Raw genomic sequence first — 21,962 nt, forward strand, 5'->3', positions numbered from 1 at the left:
AACAATCCTGCCTCTGACACTAGCTGTGTGACCCCTAGTGTGCACCTCAGGCAACTCCCTAAATCCAATTTACATTAAGAAATCAGTATCACTGATAGTGGATCACACCTCTATCTAATTATGGAAGTGGATCTGTTAGCCACTAGAGAAGACAGAAATAAATAATCCATACCTAGTCCCTGCCCCTAAGGAACTTATAATTTAATAAGGGGCAGACAGTGAAATATATACATAAAACTAGATCAGTATAGTGGAAAGAATGCTGGACCTGGAGTAGCACTCAGCCTTTGTGAACCTGTTTCCTCATCCATAACATGTAAATAGGAACATATGTCAAATCTACCTCACAGGGAAGTTATGAGATCAAATGTGATTGTGTATCCATTGTGCTTTACAAACCTTCAAGTGCTACTATATACACAGGAGTTATTATACAGTTCAACTTTATTTCTTTCTACCTCCAGCCCCTGCAAACCATTAAAAAGCAAACCTTTTCAGTCTGGGCCCAAGGTTCTGCCCCCTGCTTCAGATAAAAGTTGCTATGCCCACAAGCCATCTACACTCTTAACTTCATAATTCCCCCAAGCCAAAGCTCTGTGCTGAGCAGTTTGCTTCCATCCAGTCTTTTGTGATTGAGGCTAACCACACCATCTCTATCTGTTTCTATTTTTAAATGCTTTCTCAGTTGGCTGACCCAAGCCATTCAGTGTTTGATTATCAATCCTGAATTCTTTCTTCTCAAGCCCCATTTTTCTATACCATACCTCCTTCAAAGTGTAATCTCTCTCAAAACTTCAGAGACTTCAATAGAACAACACCTTAAGCAGCACTTAAAATTTCTCTGCCTAGGTACCGTGTGGATGCATTATGTACATTTATGTATGTGTATTTATTTATTTCCCCACCAGGACAAACCTAGATGCCATGTCCCTCAGGAAGCCTTCCTGGATATCCCCAGCTAGCTCCTCTAATCTCTCAAATTTCACTTCTCTTACTCACTTAAATCATTATTTAACTTAGTCATGTAGCTCTTTCAGAATACCTCTATATTAGATTCCAAGTTCCTCAAAGGCAAGGTAGTGGTGGTTGTTTTTATATGTCCAGAACCTAGCATAGGGTTTTGCACAAATTAGGTGCTTAATGTTTGTTGAACTGAAATAAATCTCAGAAATATTTCCAAATCCACACATGAATTTGAGTAGGATTTATTTTGGTTTTTGTGTGTGTTGTGTTTTTCTTTTTTGTTGTTTTATTTCATCGGTTTATTTTTAAGAAATAAAAATTGTGACATGGTCTCAAATTCTGCTTTTAGGGAGAGGTGCCTCCTCTTCCAAGTATGAGGACAGAAGACACAATCGGAGACCCAGGAAGAACACGGGTCCAGGGCACCCACCGCAGGGCCGGGGTGGGGTCCGAGAAGCTTGGGTCGAACTCCGTGCAGAAACCAGCTCCCCCTCCCCGCACCTCCCGGGGCTCACAGGCCGAAGCCAGAAGGGAGATACCCCTACCCTCTACTTCTCACATCTCGCCGCCCACGGGAATGGCTCGGCCAGGCTGACCCTGCCCAACCTTCTCACCTGAGGACAAGGATGGTGTGGAAGGGAAGGCAGGGGAGAGTGAAGTCAAGGACGCGCGATCTCAAGGTGGACGTTTTAACCCTTCCCCCGCCGGTGCCCTTCCAGACTCGGGTTAACCCCTGCTGGGCCGGGGAGGCGGCGGGGCTCGCCAAGGATTGGGGCCAGACTGGGCCCAAGGAGGGCGGAGTCCCCGCCCCCTGGCGCAGCGGGCTGCGGAGACAGATGGGGAGCCACCTGTCAAACGGGCTGTGGCCGCTGGGCACGGAGGGCGCGGGCCGCCCCGTGGTAAGCGCACGCTCAGAAGAGCCGGCGGCCCCGACGAGAGGACGCGGAGGAGCCATGGAGAGGGATGCTGGGAGATGATGGCAAGCCCGGCCGGCTAAGGCTGAGGCTGGGAGTGCTCCCTCAGAGGCGGACGCCCGAAAAGCCGACAGCTAGGGAGGCTGGTTGAGGCGGCTGCCCCTCCGGCCGGGGCTGGGGTGCCATGTCTCGGGAAAGGCCCCCTCGCACCGACATCCCCCGCAACCTCAGCTTCATCGCAGCGCTCACAGAGCGCGCCTACTACCGCAGCCAGCGGCCCAGCCTGGAGGAGGAGCTGCAGCCGGAGGAGGAGGAGCCGGAGCCCCGCGAGGGAGGCGGGGCGCACCTCAGGCCGCGCTCCCGCGCCTTAGGCCCCGGGCGGGGCCGGCGGGCCCGCTCTGCCCCTGCCGGAGGGGGCGCTCGGGCCCCGCGCAGCCGCAGCCCGGACACCCGCAAGCGGGTGCGCTTCGCCGACGCGCTGGGGCTAGAGCTGGCGGCCGTCCGCCGCTTCAGCCCCGGGGAACTCCCTCGCGTGCCCCGCCACGTGCAGATCCAGCTGCAGCGCGACGCCCTCAGGCACTTCGGGCCCTGCGCACCCAGAACCCGCAGCCTCCAGGTAGGAACTTAGGGACCAGCACTCTGGGGGAAACTGACGGGCGGGTGAAGTGTCGGGAAGCAGCCCACCCCATTCCCCCCCCTCCTCCACACTGCACCCCCCTCCTCCACACTGTCCCCCCCCCCCAATTTCTCTGTCTGCACGCTTCCCTCCCTAGTGATCTAGGCCCAGGCAAGCCCCGGACTCCCCCAGCGGACAGACCAGTGCAGGCTTCTGATTGGTCCAGTGCCTCATTCTGACCCTGTCCTCTTTTTGTCTCTTCCCTCTCCCTGTGCCCCGCAGGAGGCGCGCGCTGCCCTCGAGCCCGCCCGCGAGCCCGGCTTCGCCGCCCGCCTGCAGGCCCAGCGCATATGCCTGGAACGAGCAGAGGCGGGCCCGCTGGGCGTGGCTGGGAGCGCGCGCGTGCTGGACCTGGCCTACGAGAAGCGCGTGAGCGTGCGCTGGAGCGCGGACGGTTGGCGCAGCCAGCGCGAGGCTCCCGCCACCTACGCAGGCCCGGCCCCGCCCCCGCCGCGTGCGGATCGATTCGCCTTCCGCTTGCCCGCCCCACCAACTGGGGGCTCCTTGCTCTTCGCTCTGCGCTACCGCGTGACAGGCCTTGAGTTCTGGGACAACAACGGCGGTCGCGACTATGCACTACGCGGGCCCGACTCCCCCGGCAGCGGTGGCGTTAGCGACCCGGAACCCCAGGGCTGGATCCACTTTATCTGAACGCGGAACGGGAAACCCAGGGATCAAGGGAAAGTGTGGAACACGACGGGAGAAACCACAGGAACACGGGGCCGGGGGGAGCCAAGGCTACGGGAGTGAGAATTATGGGAGATTGAGGCTTCATTGATGGGAGTGGGGGGCGGGGAGGTGGTTCACACGCACGCGCGGGAGAGTGAGCGAAACCAAAAGTTATGTGGAGGGGAGAATGGATGAGTCCAGTAGGAACAGGGCAATATCGAAGAAGATACCGGGACACAGGTAGACCCTGGGAAATAGAACAGTCGAGAAAAAAAGGCGTAAGTGCTGTTCTGCTGAGCAGGTTAGGGCAGAACCTTAGAGATCTGACCCCTTTATTTTGGAGATGAGGCTTTCAGAGGTGAAGTCACTTGCTCGGGGACCCACCAATTCTGTCAATGGCAGAGCTCGGATTTGAACAAGGGTTCCCCAGATTCAGCATTCTTGCAATTTGTAGCCTCCCCCAAAACAAATTAAAGGATAAGGGGGGGTCTGGTGAATCCTCAGAATTGCTGAGTGAGAATCAAGTTGGGGGAAGGGCTTCGGAAAACAAAGAGGCTGCTTTAGACTCTCAAAGGCCCCCCGATTAACTTTCTCTGCCCTTGAGCTGGGCACTGAATGGGGAAAGAACCTCAGACCCTGTAATCTTAGCCCTTCTAAATTAAGTCTGGAGGAAGGATGGGCAAGAGAGGATGAATATGGAGGGCACCCAAAGGAAGTCGAACTGTGGTCATTTCGATTTTCCATCTGGGGTTATCCAGCCCTACCCTACCTTCCAGTTTTTCATTTCAATTGATCCCACCAATATGGCCATTTCTCTTGGATCCCTAGTACCACATCCTGAATCCTGTTTGATGTGACCTGGTCAATTGTCTGCCTCCTGGAGTTTCCAACTGTGTTGGTTCCGGGAATTTGAGAGGCAGGCTTCATCTAAAGCCTCAGGCCTCAGAAGAGGCTGGGACATCCGACCTCGTGTGCCAGCCTTGCTTTTCTGAAGTGATCTGTTAAAAATCTCAAAGTATATCTCAGATGTCCTTTTCAGGATGAAGAGAAAATAATTGTCTCTGTTTTACAGAAGAATAAATTAAAATAGGAAAAGGGGGCCCCATGGTCACAGTTTTTAAAAAAAAGTCTAAACTGGATAATATTATGCCTATCCTTTAACTTTGGGAAACTTGTTTTTTCAACTCTAAAATGAGGAAGTTAAATTATTTTTAAATCTATTTCTGAAGGAGTAGTAGTGCCTTGATAAAATGCCAAGGACCTTCCAGCTTAGTGTTCTAACTAAAAATTAAAGCCCCAGCATGTGGCCAGTCCTGTGGGTGGCTCTTTGCAACATCTGTACTAGGTATGCTAGAGTAATGGAGCCAGTCAAGAACACACCCACTGCACAATATCTCTTAGACACTTCCTCCTCCAAAGAACCCTTCCTTGTCCCTCACTAGGCACTTGCTGTCTTTATAATGCATTCAGGGAGTCCCTTTGTCCTGAAACTAGGTTTTCCAGAGTGTCTTAAGAAGATTGACCCTGAAAGGGAATACACTGCTCAGAAGCCCCAGGTACTGTACTAAGTGACTCAGGATTCTGACTTCTTAATAAGGGGTGATTGGGGCAAGGGAAAACATCTTACATTATCTATTAACTAACAGTAACAAAGTAGTCAGAAGGAGAAGTGCAGAATGTAGAAACTGATACATAATGCTGGAAAATAGAAGGATAGTCTCCATCTTACCAGTTACAATGTCTCCTCAAAAAGCAACTCTACATGGTAGTCTCCCCTCCCTGTTACTCTTTTCTGCTTGCTTCTTGCTTTCTTCCTTAACTCTTTGCTGTCTTTTCCCTTCCTTGTTTTTAATCCCTCTTCCTGTCTCTTCCTCTTTTCTCCCTGCCTCCCCTCTCTTCTCTCATCCTATCCATCTCTTCTCTGCTTTTCCTTCTTCCTCCAGAAGGAATGAAGAGTTTGCTTGCTGTTCTCCCAGACTCTGAGCCATTTGCCCTCTTCTGTCTTCAGACCCTCCTCTTGGAAGTCTTCCAGAGGAGAGTTGGGAAGAAGGCAAACAGCAGTTTCTTCTTGGTGACCCAGATGAACCCTGTTGCCCCAGGTAATCAGTTTTTTCCCTCTCCATTTTCTTTGGGTTCTTCGAATTTGGGTGATTTATTGACTTGTTTCTATTACCCCTCTATATTGGGAAGGAGGGATTGTGGGTTCTGATCAGAATCGCTTCCATAGTTCCTTTGGTCGCTCCAGCCAATTCTATATTCTGAGGAGAGGTCAAGAAGTAACACTGTACACAGCCACCCCCATTTAACAATACATGGTACAAAGAGCAATGGAAAACGTAATAGGGAAAGGGATAGAGAATGGGAAAGGGTACATTTGAAGCAATTTCACATATGTTATATTCTATAAGCAGATATCCTTTGGTCTTGATTTCCCTGCATTACTGCTCCTCCATGGGAGAGGTTCTTCCAGCCTTCAGCCCTGGAGATCTCTGAGCTCCAGCCTCTCTCTCCAAACCTTTAACTATGCAAACTACAGTTTGCAAAGAATATTCTTATAAATAGCCTAAGTACTTTTCTGTCAGTTTGGGTCAGAAGCTATGTTCATAGGAAGTACAAGGAAAGGGCTATAGTAGAAACCAGGTGTACTTAAGGCTACTTTGGAACTCTGCAGATGGGTAGGTAAGTGCCAGGCCTAATTGAGGATAAAAGGACCCAAGGGAACCCTAATGGTCTTGGACTCCTTCCTTCTACAAGTATTCTCTTTAGCTCAAGTTCAGTGGAACTCAACGCTCAGTTTCTGTGACTCTCAGTGACCTGAATTATTTAGCTGAGCAGATGTCCCCTTATGCTTCCTCAAAACAGGAACCCATAATACATATGATCATGAACTGAATTGATGACTTGGTGTTTCTCCTTACTGGGCTAGTCTTAACATTCCTGAGCCTGCTGTACGCTTTTTGAAAGGAGTGTGATGTGGACCTCAATGCTTTGAAGCTCCCTGGGAGGGCTCAATGTGTAGAGGCCATCTTTGGGTTGTGCTGTTCCCAGCCTGAGCACTAGAAGACAAACCTACCACTTCCTGGGTTGAACTCTTAATTTTCTCCACCCCCCCATAGCCTTCCATGCATACACTCCTTGCAGTAGTAGTATGGATTCCACCAGTTCTGCCAACCAAAAGTGTTAATGGTGTATATATCTCCCCCCACCCCTTCCAAAACTTTCCTTCCCATTTGATTTCTGCCCACATTTTTTTTTTTAACTTTTGCCCACATCTTTTAAAAGATGATGGGTAAGACTAACCATCCCCAAAGGGAAACCAGCCACTAGTTTCTCAAGACTGGCCCAGCCTAACTTGAAATAGAAGAGACTTCAGAGTGGGACAAAAGGGAAAGTAACAGAGGGTAGGTTATTTCTCTATTAAAACAATAATGTACCAAAATATATCATGCAAAAGGCCAAGCAACAGAAATTACTACCACACTGAAAGGGCATGTTACTCTTGAACAAGAGGCTGCACTCTTGGAAAAAAGAAATATGAGATGGTTAGAAAGTGGGCTCCCTTGTGTAATCGAATTCAGTCACTTACATTTAAATTGTAGCCCTAACCCATTTGGACTTCATTTTACCCTGGGTTCCAACTCTTATATTTCTGTGTTGCTCACAAGAGACTGGGTGATACTGGTATTACTGTGTCTCAGAATCACAAAATGCATTAAAACTAAAAGGGAGGGGCAGCTAGGTATTGCAGTGGATAGAGCACCGGCCCTGGAGTCAGGAGGACCTGAGTTCAAATGCGGCCTCAGACACTTAACACTTACTAGCTGTGTGACCTTGGGCAAGTCACTTAACCCCAATTGCCTCACCAAAAAAGAAAGGAAAAAATCTAAAAGGGAACTTAGATTATCTAGTCTGACTTTATTAAGTTAAGAGACAGGTATGGAGAGATTTAGTAACCTATTCAAGGTCACTCAGACGTGCTAATGGTAGAGCCAGTGTTATAACTTGGGTACCCTGATAGCCAATCCTGTGTTCATTCTATATCAGTCTCTAGGACTAGGTTTTTGGTTTTTGCTTTTGTTTTTTTTTTTTTTTTGGCAGGGCAATGAGGGTTGTGACTTGCCCAGGGTCACACAGCTAGTGTGTCTAGTGTCTAGGCCAGATTTGAACTTAGGTCCTCCTGAATCCAGGACCAGCACTTTATCCACTGGGCCACCTAGCTGTCCCATCCACCCCCGCCCCCCCTCCGGACTAGGTTTAAAAAAAAAATCTCCGGCCAAAAATATTTCCTTATTCAACAAGCTCCTAACTTTTTGACAAAGTTAAATCAAACATCTCTCTCAAAACCCCATATTTAGGTAATACTTTTCACCATTCCCCTACTAAGCCACCTAACATTTCAGTTCAACAGACTTTATTAAGCATCAGAAATGTTCAGAGCATTGTGCTGGAGGGGGTGGGGCAGGGAGAGCTGTTAGATATACAAAGTTCAGATAATACAGGGCCCTTCTCTGCACATATGGAATTTAGTCTATTTGGGATATGTTACAAAACAGCAACGACCACAGTATGAAGCAGTTGGATGCATCAATAGAGAGGTGAGACCTGGTGTGTGAGTTTCCAGGGAGGGATGTGAGGAAAGGTGGTTGCCACCCCATTCATTGGGCTTTGAAGGATACATAGGAATTAAAATGGTCTGTGGGAGTGGGAACAGTATGACAAAGATAAGGAACTGTGAGAACAAAGATCCACAGACAGTCAAGAATAGGATACAGCAAGCAAACTGGTTTGACTGGGGCATATTGTATGTAGAGGGAATAGTATGACACCTCTAAGGTGACAGGCAAGAAGAAAACCTTTGAACAATTCTGAATAGGAATTATGTGACGAGATCGGTGTATAATGAAAGCAGGTCTGGCAGGAGTTAAGTAAAGAAACTGATAATGGCATGGAATAAGAAGACTGTTCCATAATTATAAAGATGCTTTTTCATCTGGATTAGAGGAAGGAGTTACTCGAAGTAAAATCACAGATCCATCAGAATATTGGCAGTGAAAGGAGTGACAAATGGGGTGATGGTTGGATTTGGTAGAAAGGTTTTGGGGAAGGGACTAGAAAGATGAACATGTTTGTAGTCTCATAAGAATGAAGCAGTAAAGAGATAAAGAGTGAGTGTGTGCGTGTGTTGGGGCAGAGGAGTTGGTTCAGTTATTGGAACAAGGTCCTGGAAGAAGTTGGGATAGAGTATAAGAAATGGGAGGATGGGATCAAGGGCACAACTAAAAAGAACAGCTTTTGCAAATAGTTAGGGATATGATTTCCTCTAAAATAGGATGTGGTGATTCCATTCAACAAATGGGAGGTCCCTTTGGATGGCCTCCATCTTCCCATTGAAGTAGGAAACTGTTACCTGCTTTTACAAGGTCTGATGGTTTGAGAAAAATGGTTTAGAATGTTCACAATGGGGCATACAATGTCAGGTAGTAAAATGAACTGATGAGTTTTTCCTCTGCCCTCAGCCCTTGCCCTCCATTTTACTGGAGGTGATAATGAGCAGTGAAGTTACCTGAAGACTCTGAATCCATGATTCTATCAGCAGCAGATGAGAGGAAATTAAAATCGGCTGAATGTACACTTGCATCTTCACCATACCCTCACATCCAATAACATTATACCTCCAAGTTCCAGCATGACAGTATGCCCCCCAACCTATATATTCTCCAATCTTGCATCTGATTCTGGACCACCTGTCTGAACACAATGCCCTTCCCTTACCTCTCTTCGAGATATAAAAACTTATTTTTCTAACAAATAAAAAATAGAGTTAAAATGGAATCTCTGAACCACCATCTGCATAAGCAGATGTGTTCTGGTCCTGGGAGAGGGGAAGATGTTGGAGGTGGGCAAACAGGCATCTCCTTTGTCAGAGATGGGGCAGCACCCTTCTACCAAGACAGCTAACTTTTCAAAGCCTCATTGTAACCTCGTTTCTGATTGGTAAAGCCATGCAAGCAGAGAGTTGGGGTTATGATAGTGCACTTACCGTAGTGCTATTCCAGGATCTTTTGGACAGTGAAAAAACCAAGAGTGGACAGTCCTGACTTTTACATACACTGACACCTGCTAGTGTAGTCACAGGGACCAGCTTGAGAAGAGAGCTCAATGTAATTCTTCCTCAAAGCAAGCCTCCAAGTTTGGGACTGGTTAGGGGAAGGGTTCCCTAAAGAGTATATCTTTTTGCCCCATTAATCATATAGAGAAGAGCCAAGCCTATCGCTATACAACTACAGGCAGCCATAAAACAGAGGGTAGGAAACAGTTTGGCAAAGAAGGTATAATAGCTTCTCTACCCAGTCCAGAATGGGATAGCAAAGAATAGATTAATAAAAAAGGGAGAAAATGAACCTCCCCCTTACCTTAAAAGGATGACTCCCAAGCCTTCTCCCCTCCCTTCCCTCTCCCCCTCCCATCTTGGTGATGGTACAATCTGACTAACTCTTGGTTTAGGGCCAGAATCTTCCTACCCCTGGAAGACCCTGAATGAAGAATAATCAAGTGCCCCCTAGTTACATCATAATGAGTGGGCTGTGATGTCACTACAGCTTGTTCCACCCCTCACCCACCCCCATATCAAGGTGTTGTAAGTAAAGTCTGATGTGCTGAAGGATAAACTCAACATGAGGAACAGAGACTCAAGGAGAGGTGAGTGGGGATTGCCTCATGATACTCCATCCTCCTGAGCTCTCCACCACATTCGGGCTTTTCTACCTCTGCCTTCCCACTTCCACCACCTGCCATATTTGCTCAGTCCTTTCGAGCTGCTTCAGTGCAACTTTTGCTTATCCCAGTCCTTCATTCTAAAAATTATGGAAGCTTTCCAGCTTCTGCTAGCTCAGTCCCTTCATGCATTCAAAGAGAGCACACTTGTGGTCAATAGAATCTGACCAAACTCATGTGCAAAATGCATGAGCAAAAAACCCCCCCAAAAAACCTGAGAATTGGTCAAGGTGAGGATGAGGGGAAAATTTGTTTTCCATACCTATTTCTAGCCATAGGAAAAGCAGTTTTGTTTTGCTAGAGAAGGCCCTTTACTGCTTCAGTTAATCCAGTGTTTCTTGTGCTTCTGCTTTCTATCTTCCCAACTATGAGTAATAATTTTTTTTTTGTCAATGGGGGTTAAGTGACTTGCCCAGGGTCACACAGCTAGTAAGTGTTAAGTGTCTGAGGCCGGATTTGAACTTAGGTCCTCCTGAATCCAGGGCCAGTGCTTTATCCACTGGGCCACCTAGCTGCCCCCAATAATTTTTTTAAAAATAAGGAGCCTCTGAACTCCTTGAATTTTTTCTCCCCTCTCCCTTGTGGACTGAGCTTTCCGAGTTCAAATCTAGCCTCAGACACTAGCTGTGACCCAGAACAAGTCACTTAACCCTGTTTGCCTTAGTTTCCTCGTGTAAAATGAGCCAGAAAAGGAAATGGCAAAGCACTCCAGTATCTTTGCCAAGAAAACTCCAAATGGGGTCATGACAAGTCAGTGGAATGAATAATTCCCTTTCCACCCCACACCTTCCCAGAATTAGCCCTTCCATCTCTCCTGAGGCACAGAGACAAGATAGCTTCAGCATCTGTTTAGACTCAGTCTTTTTGTTTTTTTCAGGGGCAACGGCAGTTAAATGACTTGCCAAAAGTCACACAGCTAGTAAGTGTCAAGTGTCTGAGGCTGGATTTGAACTCAGGTCCTCCTGAATCCAGGGGCAGTGCTTTATCCACTGTGCCACCTAGCTGCCCCTAGGCTCAGTCTTTATGAAGTAACTCCACTCCCAAACTTTGGTTCCCGAGGGGCTGTGGGAAATTCCCACAATCTGTTTCCTTTCTATTCCCTGTTCTGGTTTTACAGCTACAGTGCAGTGCCTTTGCTGATCAGTCCAGGTTTATTTCATTTAGGTCTTATCCTCTAGGTTGTAAGACTACAGACTTAAAGCTGGAAGGGAACTTTAAAGGTCATTTAGTCCAACCCCTTCATTTTTTTTTTTTTACAGATAAGGAAACTGAAGCCTAGAGTGATTTGCTCAAGGTCTTCGGACTCCAAAATCCAGTGGCCCTTTCCATGATCTGGAACCTGAGGGCTATAAACTACTGAGACTAACTTTACTAGACACAAATACAAGCATGCATAGCTTTGGCAAATGTCTCTAGGCTTTCCTTCTAATTGGAAGTGACATCAGCACAGGCTCTAACCTGAGGGGTGGAAAGTTTCTAGGCCTTTTTTGTGGATACAGTTTTTGAGGCTGTGTCCCTAAAAGATATCATGACTTGCAGTAAATTGGACTTAAGTGAGGGGGGCTGTGCAAGGTCACCAGCCTCAATCTCTCCTCCAGAGCCATCTGGGTCCAGTGGCAAGATATACATCAGGATGACCAGAGATGGCTCCAGATGTTTAAGGCAATGGGAATTGTGATTTGCCCAGGGTCACACAGCTAGTAAGGGACTAAGGTGAGATTTGAATTCAAGTCCTCCTGACTCCAGGGCAAGTGCTTTACTACACTACCTAGCTGCCCTCCCTAAAAGATAACATTAGTTTGAAGGATAACTACTCAGCATATGCTGTCTGGTCAGCAGGAGGGTCAGAGTATGGATCATAATTACATATAGTTGCATTTCAAAGTTGTGAAACGGAACGCATGGCCAAAAACAGGCCTGACGGCACCACAGTTTTGAACAGTTTCCTACGATGAGGGAACCAAAAGGGCTCTAGACCCTGAAGTAGACTAGCAGAGCCTAAAATAGGAGCTGCAGGTCTCACTTGTGAGGGAAGAATTGAGGCCTGTGTATTGAGCAAAAAAAATTTCACCTCCCGGAGGCTATTCCCTACCCTTTAAAACAGAAATGATTATTTCCCTTACTAACTACCTAGCAAGTTAGTTATAAGGAAAGTCCTATAGAAATGAGAATCAAGTGTACTGTGAAGAGGACCCTAATGGTAAGAGATTAAAAACTATAAGAAGGGGCAGCTAGGTGGCACAGTGGATAGAGCACCGGCCTTGGAGTCAGGAGTACCTGAGTTCAAATCTGGCCTCAGACACTTAACACTTACTAGCTGTGTGACCCTGGGCAAGTCACTTAACCCCAATTGACTCACTAAAAAAAAAAAACTATAAGAAAAGGTCTTATGTAATTTAGTTAGAGCAAAGGGGATGGCTGAGTTTTTCCAGGCTTGTGGAGCCATGTCAAGTCAAAGAGCATTTATTAAGCACCTATTATGTGACACTGTATTCAACGCTGGGGATACAAATAAAAGCAAAAGTCAGTCTCTGCTCTCAACCAGACAGCATATGCAGAGTAGCTTACAGTGCAATGGGACATGGGGAGGGGGTGCAGTGGGAGAGAGCACATGCAAACAACTCCATACAAACATGTTATACTTAGGATAAATTGGAGATCATCAGAGGAAAAGCACTAGCCTTAAAGAGGGCCTGAAAAGGCATCTTGGAGATAGGATTTTAGTTGGGGCTATGTCTGGGAAGAAAGAAGCCTGTTTCAGGGAAAACTAAAAGCCTTGCAAGTTATGCAGCATGACCTAGTGGATTTAGAGGGCAGGAAGCTCTGAATTCAAGTCTTTCCCCTGACATAGTGGCTATGTCACTGTCCTAGTTACTTAATCTCTTAGTTGTCCCCAGGAGACCCTAAGACCATATAAGGTACCTATCAGTATCAGCAGAAGAAGTTCCTGAACCTGCGCTCCGGACACCCGAGTATTCACAGGTTCTCAGAACTTCAAGTTCAAGTATGTGCAAAGCCAGCCCAGAGGTTCCGTGGTTTCTACGTTCTTAGGGAAGAGGTCACGGCAGCTAGGTGGCGCAGTAGATAGAGCGCCGGGCATGGAATTGGGAAGACTCACCTTTCTGAGTTCAAGTCTAGATTCAGACACATATTAGCTGTGACCCTGGGCAAGTCATTTAACCTGTTTGCCTCATTTTCCCCATCTGTAAAATGAGTCGAAGAAGGAAATAGCAAAAACACTCCCACTATCTTTGAGGTTACATAGAGTCTGAAATGACTGAACAACAAAAACGGGAAGGGCCTACCAATGACAATTCTTACTCTTGCCTTGGAGTTAAGGAGCCGCCCCCCCTCGGTGTATTTCCCAGCCAGTGGTTCTCTGGGGTGGAGTTTAGTAGGGAGCTTTTTTCGTTGTTTGTTAGTAGTCGGGCTAATGAGAAGGAACGGAGAGGCGGCCTCGGAGGCTGGGCTCTGCAAGCCACGTGGGTGGCGGGAGGCGGAGTTATGGGAAATCTCGGGCCCGGGGCCGTAAGGGCACCTTCGAAAGCCCACGGTATGGGTGGGGATGGGGAGGCCTCCACGCCCTGGGGCCTCGGACGTGGGATGGTAGGCAGCCTCAGGGTTGCAGGGGCTCATCTCCCAGCACTCTAGGCTCGAGGGACTTCTTCCCGGAGCCACACGCAACCAATAGCCCGCCCCAGCAGAGCCCCACACAGCCAATAGAAGAGTTCCGTGAGCCGAATAGCGCGCCCTAGTCCGTTTCTCCCACTGCCGCCAGTTCAACCCCGCCAATCGAGGCTCGAGACCAGCCCGGGCCCGCCTTGGCCTGGACGCCCCGCCCCGCCCACCTCCCTTGGCCCCGCCCTGCCCCAACTCCCCTGCTCCAGCCGGGCTCGGCTGGCTGGACCAGTGCAATACGGGAAGCGAACCCGGCCCGGCCCGGCAAGGCCCTGTGGTGGCCCGGATAGTGGGCCGGTCACTCTGGAGGCTCCCGGGCCCCTGTTCCCTCCCTTTCCCCCCGGTCCATGGTGCGAGTCTGGGAGCCGTCGCCCGGGCCGGACCGCGGTGAGTGACACCCCTCCTCCCCCCGAGTGCGGGACCTCCCCCAATCCCGAGGCGGAGCGGACGGGGCCCCAAAGCTGGGAGCTCCGCGGGGACGTTGCCGTCTGGCCCGGGACGTGGGCGCTTGCAGCTTGGGGTGACCGGGGCTGTGCGGGTGTCTCGGGCAGGGAAGCAGGGCCTCGCCGATCGGGGCAACAGGAGGATCGAGACCTGCTCCAGTGTCGGCACCCCCAGACCCGCGGCCCTGAGGGCTGCAACTTTCCTTCCCCATGGGCTCTTTTTTTGTTTTTGTTGTTGCTTTCGGCCCTACTGGACAATGAAAGGGAAGGTACACTCTCCAGCCCGTGCCCGGGCCTGAGAGCCCGAAACGCCGAGCTGGAGTTGGGGCTGGGCGGCCGGAGCTGCGCCCTCCCGTCCCTCCCCTGTACAAACACCTCCACCTGGCCCGCCTCCCGAGGATCTGGGACTGTGCCGCTAGGATTGGGAGTGGAAAGAGTGGAGAGAAAGAGGCATCCCATTAGGAGTCCTTACAGCCCCATATCCCAAAAGCCACGGTGCAACCCCACCGAAGCGACTAGTACACTTTAAGTCGCTTTAAGTTTTCCCAGACTGCGAAGGGGCCCCGCCGCTCCTTGCCCCAGGTGAGCCACCTACAGTTACAGGATCCCGAAATCGTCTTCCAACTATTTGGGTTAAAAAAAAACCACCCTTCCGAGCCAGGCGGAGGTTTGGCCCATTCCTCCCCACCCCACCCCAATTCGACTAGGCACAACCCCTTTTTGCCAATGTTCAAATCCTTTTGGTTCCCCTCTCCACCCTTCATCTCCATCTCCACCCCCCCCAATATGCTATATCAGTCTGTGCCACCATTTCCTTTGCTCAGTTTGGAGAGTGTAAATTCTTGGGGGCCCCAAATCCCATCGTCAAAGAATTACCCGACCCCCCGACTCTGCTACTACTAAACTGGGGTCTTTGTTGTTCAGTCGTGTCCACTTGACTCTTCATGACCTCGTTTTGGGTTTTCTTGGCAAAAATACTGGAGTGGTTTCTCTTCCTTCTCCATTGTGTCCCCATTTTGCAGATGAGGAACTGAGGCAAAGAGAGGTTAAGTGACTTGCCCAGGCTCACACAGCTAGTAAGTGTCTGAGTGCAAATTTGAATTCAGATCTTTTTGGCCCCAAGCCCGGTGCGCTGTCCACTGTACCAGCAAAAGCTGGGGGTCTTTGGCAGGATTCTAATGATTTACCCTCCTTTCACACCACAACTCTAGACTCGAAGTGGATGCGAGGGCCCCTCCCTGCCCAATATACCTTCCTCCTTGTGGAGATAAAACCTGGGCTGGACTCCTTAAATCAGCATACTTCTCAGCATTCTAACTAGTCCCCCCCACCTCACCCCCATCCCTTCTGGTGACCTCTGTAAGTTTTGTCTCCTGGGCTTTCTCTCTTTGCTTAGGTGAAGGGAATGCCCTAGGGGAAGTAAGAGAAAGTATGAAGCTGAATTATTTTATCTGAAACTTGGACTGGTTGTAAGTGTGTATGTGAGGGGGGGGGGGGAGCAAGGGCTTAAAAATTTCCTAGTCATACCCCTAACCTCAGCTCAAAATTAGACGTAAAAACCCTTGTAGTGCCTTCCACTCTGCTTTTTCTTTGTTGGTAGGACCTACACAAAGTATCGTTTTATGTTTTTCATGAATCAGCCCCTGGATGTAGTTAGTGGTTTTCTACCCTTTCCAAACCAAATTCTTCTGGGGAGGAATCAGCCCGTATAATGCATTTTTCAGGCCAGAATCTCTGTAGTATTCATGGTGGGTTTCAGTTTCTAGGCCAAAGGATTCCAGAGGGCTCTTGTGGCCATAAAAGCAGTGATCTTTTCTCTTTGCCACCACTATCCCCCTAGCCAAACATTACCTGGAATGAGGTTCCTGGAGAGGTAGCATCCTCTGTCCTGTGATTAATAATAGCTCTCACATTTACATGGCACTTTCAAGTTTACAAAGCAGTTTTATATACATTATGGAATTTAGTTTTTACAATAATTTGGTCTGTTCCCCATTTTACAGACGAGAAAACTGAGGGTCAGAGAAATTGAGGGATTTGCCTGGGGTTTTACTGCTACTAAAGTGCCTGAGGCATGCTTCAAACCTAGGTCTTTTTTGACTTCTGATCAAGCAACCCAGCCAATAAATCATGCTGTTTTATACTATAACCGGCAAGAAGGATGACCAACCCTTAGGCATTTGGGTCTTTTACCCTTAAAACATGACTCAAAAAAAAAAGGGGAGGAGGCAGCTAGATGGCACAGTGGATAGAGCACCAGCCCTGGAGTCAGGAGGTCCTGAGTTCAAATCCAGCCTCAGACACTTAACACTTACTAACTGTATGACCCTAGGCAAGTCACTTAACCCCAATTGCCTCACTAAAAAAAAAAAAAAAAACCCATGTCTCAGCCTTCCCTTCTTACCCTATCTTTTCCCAATATGTGCAGAGATATGTTCCTTGTTTCTAAACCACCCTGCAAAGCTGAGAAAATGAAGGGAGAATATATAAAAACTCTCTTGACTCTACCTAATCTTCCTAGTTTTCCTCTTGTACTATCCTCAGAATTCATAGGATCAAAGAAAGTAGATTTTAAAAACTGGAAGGGGGCATAGCTAGGTGGTGCAGTGGCTAAAGCACTGGCCTTGGATTCAGGAAGACCTGAGTTCAAATCCGGCCTCAAACACTTGACACTTACTAGCTGTGTGACCCTGGGCAAGTCACTTAACCCTCATTGCCCCCCAAAAACAAAAACAAAACTGGAAGGGACTTCAGAAGCCATTTGTCAACACTTCTCCCCCCCAACCCCCATTTTTCAGGTGAGAAAACTAAAGCCCACACATACAGTGAGCATCAGAGGAAGCTTTTGAATCCAGGTTTTCTGACTCCAGAGCCATTTTCAAATTCAGCTGTGTGACCCTTCAGTGATATTCTAGACTCTAGAGTGGGCTAGGGAGTGAAGCGGATTATTCCTGAACTCACTCAATAATTGTGAAAAACCTGGCAGCATATGTTTCCAGGCTCCCCATCCAACCATCTGAAAGAAGCAGACCCTGGGGCGGCTAGGTGGCACAGTGGATAAAGCACTGGCCCTGGATTCAGGAGTACCTGAGTTCAAATCCGGCCTCAGACACTTGACTCTTACTAGCTGTGTGACCCTGGGCAAGTCACTTAACCCCCATTGCCCCGCCAAAAAAAAAAAAAAAGAAGCAGACCTAGGGTCTCCTTTATTTTCTCAGCTTATTAAGCATCAAGATATTGCTCACCTCTGAACAGTAGCATTCTGGACAGGGAAGTCATTTTCATATACATAGAGAGGAAGGGGGATGATTTATTCCAAGGTAACACTGCCATCTTATATTTATTTAGCATTTTACAATTTACCAAGCACTTTCACATTCATTGTCTCATCTGGTCATTACAACAACCCTTTGAGGTAGGTAAGGTAGATCTTGTCCCCATTTTATATATAAGGGAGCTTGGGCCCAGAAGAGATTAAATGACTCAACCAATATCACAGGGCTAGTAAAAGGCAAGGTAAACCAGGTGTGACACTCAAATCCAGTGTTCTTCACAATATTCCTCAATAAATTTCAAGTAAGAGAGATGGTAAATACAATATTGGAAGTGCACAGTGGCAGGCTATTGAGAGGTAAGGTTATAATTCAATGTATTGAGAAGATGTTTAGGAACATTAACAGAGCCTATGAGAATCCCCAGGGAGTCTACAAGGATTTCCAGTGGTTGAGTTTCTTGTGCATTCCTCCCCACACTTCTGCCTGGAAGATGCTTTAGAGCTACTGCCCAGTTTAGACAGAACTATAGAAGGAGCTTCCCTGTACCACAGAGTGTCTGCCACCTTCTTTCACCACTGAACAGAAAAGGAGATGAGAGCAGCCCTTCTGCACTGTGTTGTGCCAGAAATGTGTGAAGCCTCCAGGGATCCTTCGAGACTAGCTGAGCAGCTAGAGGAGACAAAGGCAGGAGGAGGGGTGGGGAGGTGGGGAAAGGGTTAACCTTTGTTCAGAAGCTGACTTAGTGGTGGAGAGAATCCTCCCTCCCTTCTCCACCCCCACTAGACCAGTGTATGTCCCTGGTAGGAGTGAACAATCCCTTAAAACTCACCTACTCATCTCTCTCTCTCTCTCTCTCTCTCTCTCTCTCTCTCTCTCTCTCTCTCTCTCTCTCTCTCTCTCTCTCTCTCTCTCTCTCTCTGCCTGAGAAGAGCAAAAAGTGAAGCCACTAGGTATGAGCTTAAGAAGGTACTGTCTTGTTTTTCTTACCTAAGCTGGCAACATGAAGGGTACTCCTTTTCCCTTCCCATAGGATTCTTTTTTTTTTAAGTGAGGCAATTGGGGTTAAGTGACTTGCCCAGGGTCACACAGGTAGTAAGTGTTAAGTGTCTGAAGCCAGATTTGAACTCAGGTCCTCCTGAATCCTGGGCTAGTGCTCTATCCACTGCACCACCTAGTTGCCCCATTCCCATAGGATTCTAATTCTCAAATCACAAAGGGCTCATAGTAAGGATTTGGGGGAGGGGGAAAAATTTAAGGCAGGTAGAGCTACTCCCCTGCCCCCTGCCAAGCAAGGTCCCATTGTATTTCTAGCACCTTCTTATAAGGTATCATCATTAATACTATAGGAAAGGGAAGGATAGACTTGTCCATCCTTGTCAAAGCTTTCACATCCTAGTGAACAGTTCGAGACAAATATAAATATTAAAGTTCCTATTTCTTTTTTCTTTTTTTTGGCAGGGCAATGATGGTTAAGTGACTTGCCCAGGGTCACACAGTGTCAAGTGTCTGAGGCTGGATTTGAACTCAGGTCCTCCTGAATCCAGGGCCAGTGCTTTATCCATTGCACCACCTAGCTGCCCCCCATCCTATTTCTTTTTTTTTTTTAAGTGAGGCAATTGGGGTTAAGTGACTTGCCCAGGGTCACACAGCTAGTAAGTGTTAAGTGTCTGAAGCCAGATTTGAACTCAGGTCCTCCTGAATCCTGGGCTAGTGCTCTATCCACTGCACCACCTAGTTGCCCCATTCCCATAGGATTCTAATTCTCAAATCACAAAGGGCTCATAGTAAGGATTTGGGGGAGGGGGAAAAATTTAAGGCAGGTAGAGCTACTCCCCTGCCCCCTGCCAAGCAAGGTCCCATTGTATTTCTAGCACCTTCTTATAAGGTATCATCATTAATACTATAGGAAAGGGAAGGATAGACTTGTCCATCCTTGTCAAAGCTTTCACATCCTAGTGAACAGTTTGAGACAAATATAAATATTAAAGTTCCTATTTCTTTTTTCTTTTTTTTGGCAGGGCAGTGATGGTTAAGTGACTTGTCCAGGGTCACACAGTTAGTGTCAAGTGTCTGAGGCTGGATTTGAACTCAGGTCCTCCTGAATCCAGGGCCAGTGCTTTATCCATTGCACCACCTAGCTGCCCCCCATCCTATTTCTTTTTTTTTTTAAGTGAGGCAATTGGGGTTAAGTGACTTGCCCAGGGTCACACAGCTAGTAAGTGTTAAGTGTCTGAGGCCGGATTTGAACTCAGGTACTCCTGACTCTAGGGCCGGTGCTCTATCCACTGCGCCACCTAGCTGCCCCCATCCTATTTCTTTTGAAAGAGATCTTGACTATTTACCACCCCACCCCCATTAGACTTGATGAACAAGGGTGCAGGACTCCTAGAGGGAACTGAACTGGGACAAGATAGGATGTATAAAGGTGTGTACATGGTCATCTTCCCTCACATTACCACACAGATTCTGATGATAGAAGCCAAGGAAGATTGGAGGCAGATAAGAGAGCCTAGTGGTTAAATGATTTCTCTTGTTGTTACAGCCATATCAGAAGGGCACAAGTCAGAAATCACCATGCCCCCCAACAAAGAGGCCAATGGCTTTGCCAGCCCCCCCACAGGGCTCATCTGCCTCCCTCCTATCTCAGAGGAGCTGCAGCTGGTGTGGACGCAGGCTGCCCAGACCAGTGAGCTAGATGGCAACGAGCACTTGTTACGGACTTTCAGTTACTTTCCCTACCCCAGCCTAGCAGACATTGCTCTGCTCTGCCTTCGGTATGGACTGCAGATGGAGAAGGTTAAGACCTGGTTTATGGCCCAGCGCCTCCGCTGTGGCATCAGCTGGTCATCAGAAGAGATTGAGGAGACTCGTGCACGGGTTGTTTACAACCGGGACCAACTCTACTTCAAATCACTTCTTTCTCTCACTCATCATGCAGGGCGACCCCCTGAGGATGTTCCACCCACCCCAGTGCCACCCCCAGACTCAGCTGCCACCCACATTGGCCCTCTGACACTCAGTGAGCCCCCTCAGGTGAAACGATTGAAGATAGAACCTGAAGAGTCCTCCTTACTACCCTTGAGCCACCACAAGGCCAAAGAACCCCTGGTTGCACCTGGCAGTGGGGCCTTTCCCCATCAACCTGGTTTCTGGCAGGAACTGCAAAGTGGTCTCTCCAAGGAGCTGATAAGCAGAGGTCCTGACCGTCAACCACATAGCCTGGGAACTACTGTCTGGGACCATTCTACTAGCTTCCATCTGTCACACACTCGGGACAGGCCCTCATCTATTACATTACTTGCCAATAATTGCAAGCAGGAGCCATCATCCATCATGCCTTCTTCCTCTTTCCAAGTAATGGCTAATGGAGTCACTGCCTCCTCTAAACCCCTTCAATCGCTGGGATGTGTTCCTCAGCCACCCTCCCCCAACGAACAGGCACTACCTCCACATTTGGAGCCAGCCTGGCCCCAGGGTCTAAGACATAGCCCAGGACCAGGCAGAGTTGCTCCAGGTGAGTACTACTTCCCAGATATGCAGCGTCAACGGAAGACCAAGCGCAAGACCAAAGAGCAACTGGCTATTCTAAAGTCCTTCTTTTTACAGTGTCAGTGGGCTCGGCGTGAGGATTACTGTAAACTGGAACAAATCACTGGCCTGCCTAGGCCTGAGATAATCCAGTGGTTTGGTGACACCCGCTATGCTCTGAAGCATGGCCAGCTAAAATGGTTTCGGGATAATGCAGTGCCTGGTACCCCTAGTTACCAGGAACCACCTACCCCTACTCCACAACCCCTAGCCCGGGAATGGGCTGAGATGCCACCACCACCCCTCCCACCCCCTCCCCCAGACACAAGTCCCCTGGAACGGTACTGGACAGCTCACCAACATTTACAAGAAGATGACCTCCCTCAACTGAGTCTAGAGTCAGGGTTGAGCACCCAGCAAGTGTTAGACTGGTTCTACTCTCATTCACCTGAGCCAGCAGAGGTGGTAGTTTGTCTGGATGAAGAGGATGAAGAAGAGGAAGAAGAGCTTCCAGAAGAGGATGGGGGTGAGGAAGAAGAGGAGGAAGAAGAGGAAGAGGATGAAGTGATCATACAAGATTGAGTGGGGAATTGGGGAGGGGGGTTGTTATTAGAAGATGAACCAACTTAGTGACTGTTTAAACAAAAAAAAAAAACCCACATTTTTCGTACCTTGTTGACAAAGAACTGAAAGGCTGTGTGTTTGGTAGGGGAAAGGTGGGGACACAGGCACAAAATGTGAGGGTCTTGGGGTGGGGGTGGGGCAGAAGACCAGAAATACTGTTCTGCTTGTCTTTTATCATTCCTTTATTGAAGAGAGTGGAGAATTTGACCCAAATTACCTTGGGTTGCCACCTAAATTCATATTCATTCTCTCCCTCTTTCCTCTCCCTCTCTCTCTCCCCTCTCTCCTTCTTTCTCCTCTCCTCTTTCTCCCTCTCTCCATCTCTCTCTCTCCCCCTCCCTCCCTCCTTCCCTCTCTCCATCTCTCTCTCTCCCCCTCCCTCCCTCCTTCCCTCTCTCCTCTCTCTCTCTCTCCTATG

At 48.3% G+C, this 21,962-nt stretch overlaps 3 protein-coding genes across 11 annotated transcripts in view; 2 read left to right on the forward strand and 1 right to left on the reverse strand.

Moving 5' to 3' along the window:
- The window catches only part of LOC122742563 (polyadenylate-binding protein 2), a 17,665-nt gene extending 14,845 nt beyond the window's left edge, over positions 1-2,820 (reverse strand). Inside the window, exon 1 of the mRNA XM_043986871.1 lies at positions 2,695-2,820. The gene's annotated coding sequence lies outside the window, so the exon portion shown is untranslated. The remainder of the gene's footprint in view (positions 1-2,694) is intronic.
- PPP1R3E (protein phosphatase 1 regulatory subunit 3E) overlaps positions 1-5,310 on the forward strand; it is a 6,209-nt gene extending 899 nt beyond the window's left edge. Inside the window, exons 1-4 of one of the 9 annotated variants that reach the window (XR_006354934.1) lie at positions 1-2,493; positions 2,776-3,500; positions 4,717-4,778; positions 5,166-5,310. The exon at positions 1-2,493 is cut by the window's left edge and continues 899 nt beyond it. Coding sequence is in view for 1 of the 9 variants with exons in the window: in XM_043986874.1 (XP_043842809.1) it covers positions 2,062-2,493; positions 2,776-3,204 (861 nt within the window). In the remaining 8 variants the exon portion in view is untranslated. Of the gene's footprint in view, positions 2,494-2,775; positions 4,318-4,716; positions 4,779-5,165 lie in introns of those variants that run through there. The other 8 variants (XR_006354938.1, XR_006354936.1, XR_006354940.1 and 5 more) reach the window with 8 other exon arrangements.
- An 8,586-nt stretch (positions 5,311-13,896) lies between these two features.
- Positions 13,897-21,717, forward strand: HOMEZ (homeobox and leucine zipper encoding). The gene is made up of 2 exons (XM_043981391.1): positions 13,897-14,061; positions 19,935-21,717. Exons 1-2 carry the CDS (start codon positions 14,022-14,024, stop codon positions 21,500-21,502), a joined length of 1,608 nt encoding a protein of 535 aa, XP_043837326.1. The 5' UTR covers positions 13,897-14,021; the 3' UTR covers positions 21,503-21,717.
- The last annotated feature ends 245 nt before the right edge of the window (positions 21,718-21,962 follow it).

This window comes from Dromiciops gliroides, chromosome 2, assembly GCF_019393635.1.
Source record: "Dromiciops gliroides isolate mDroGli1 chromosome 2, mDroGli1.pri, whole genome shotgun sequence".
Taxonomy (NCBI): domain Eukaryota; kingdom Metazoa; phylum Chordata; class Mammalia; order Microbiotheria; family Microbiotheriidae; genus Dromiciops; species Dromiciops gliroides.

Excerpts from the sequence above, each read along its gene's own strand:
- HOMEZ (XM_043981391.1), top strand. The coding sequence starts at position 14,022 with ATGGTGCGAGTCTGGGAGCCGTCGCCCGGGCCGGACCGCG. Across the intron at positions 14,062-19,934 it reads GTCGCCCGGGCCGGACCGCG|CCATATCAGAAGGGCACAAG; the intron begins GTGAGTGACACC and ends TTGTTGTTACAG.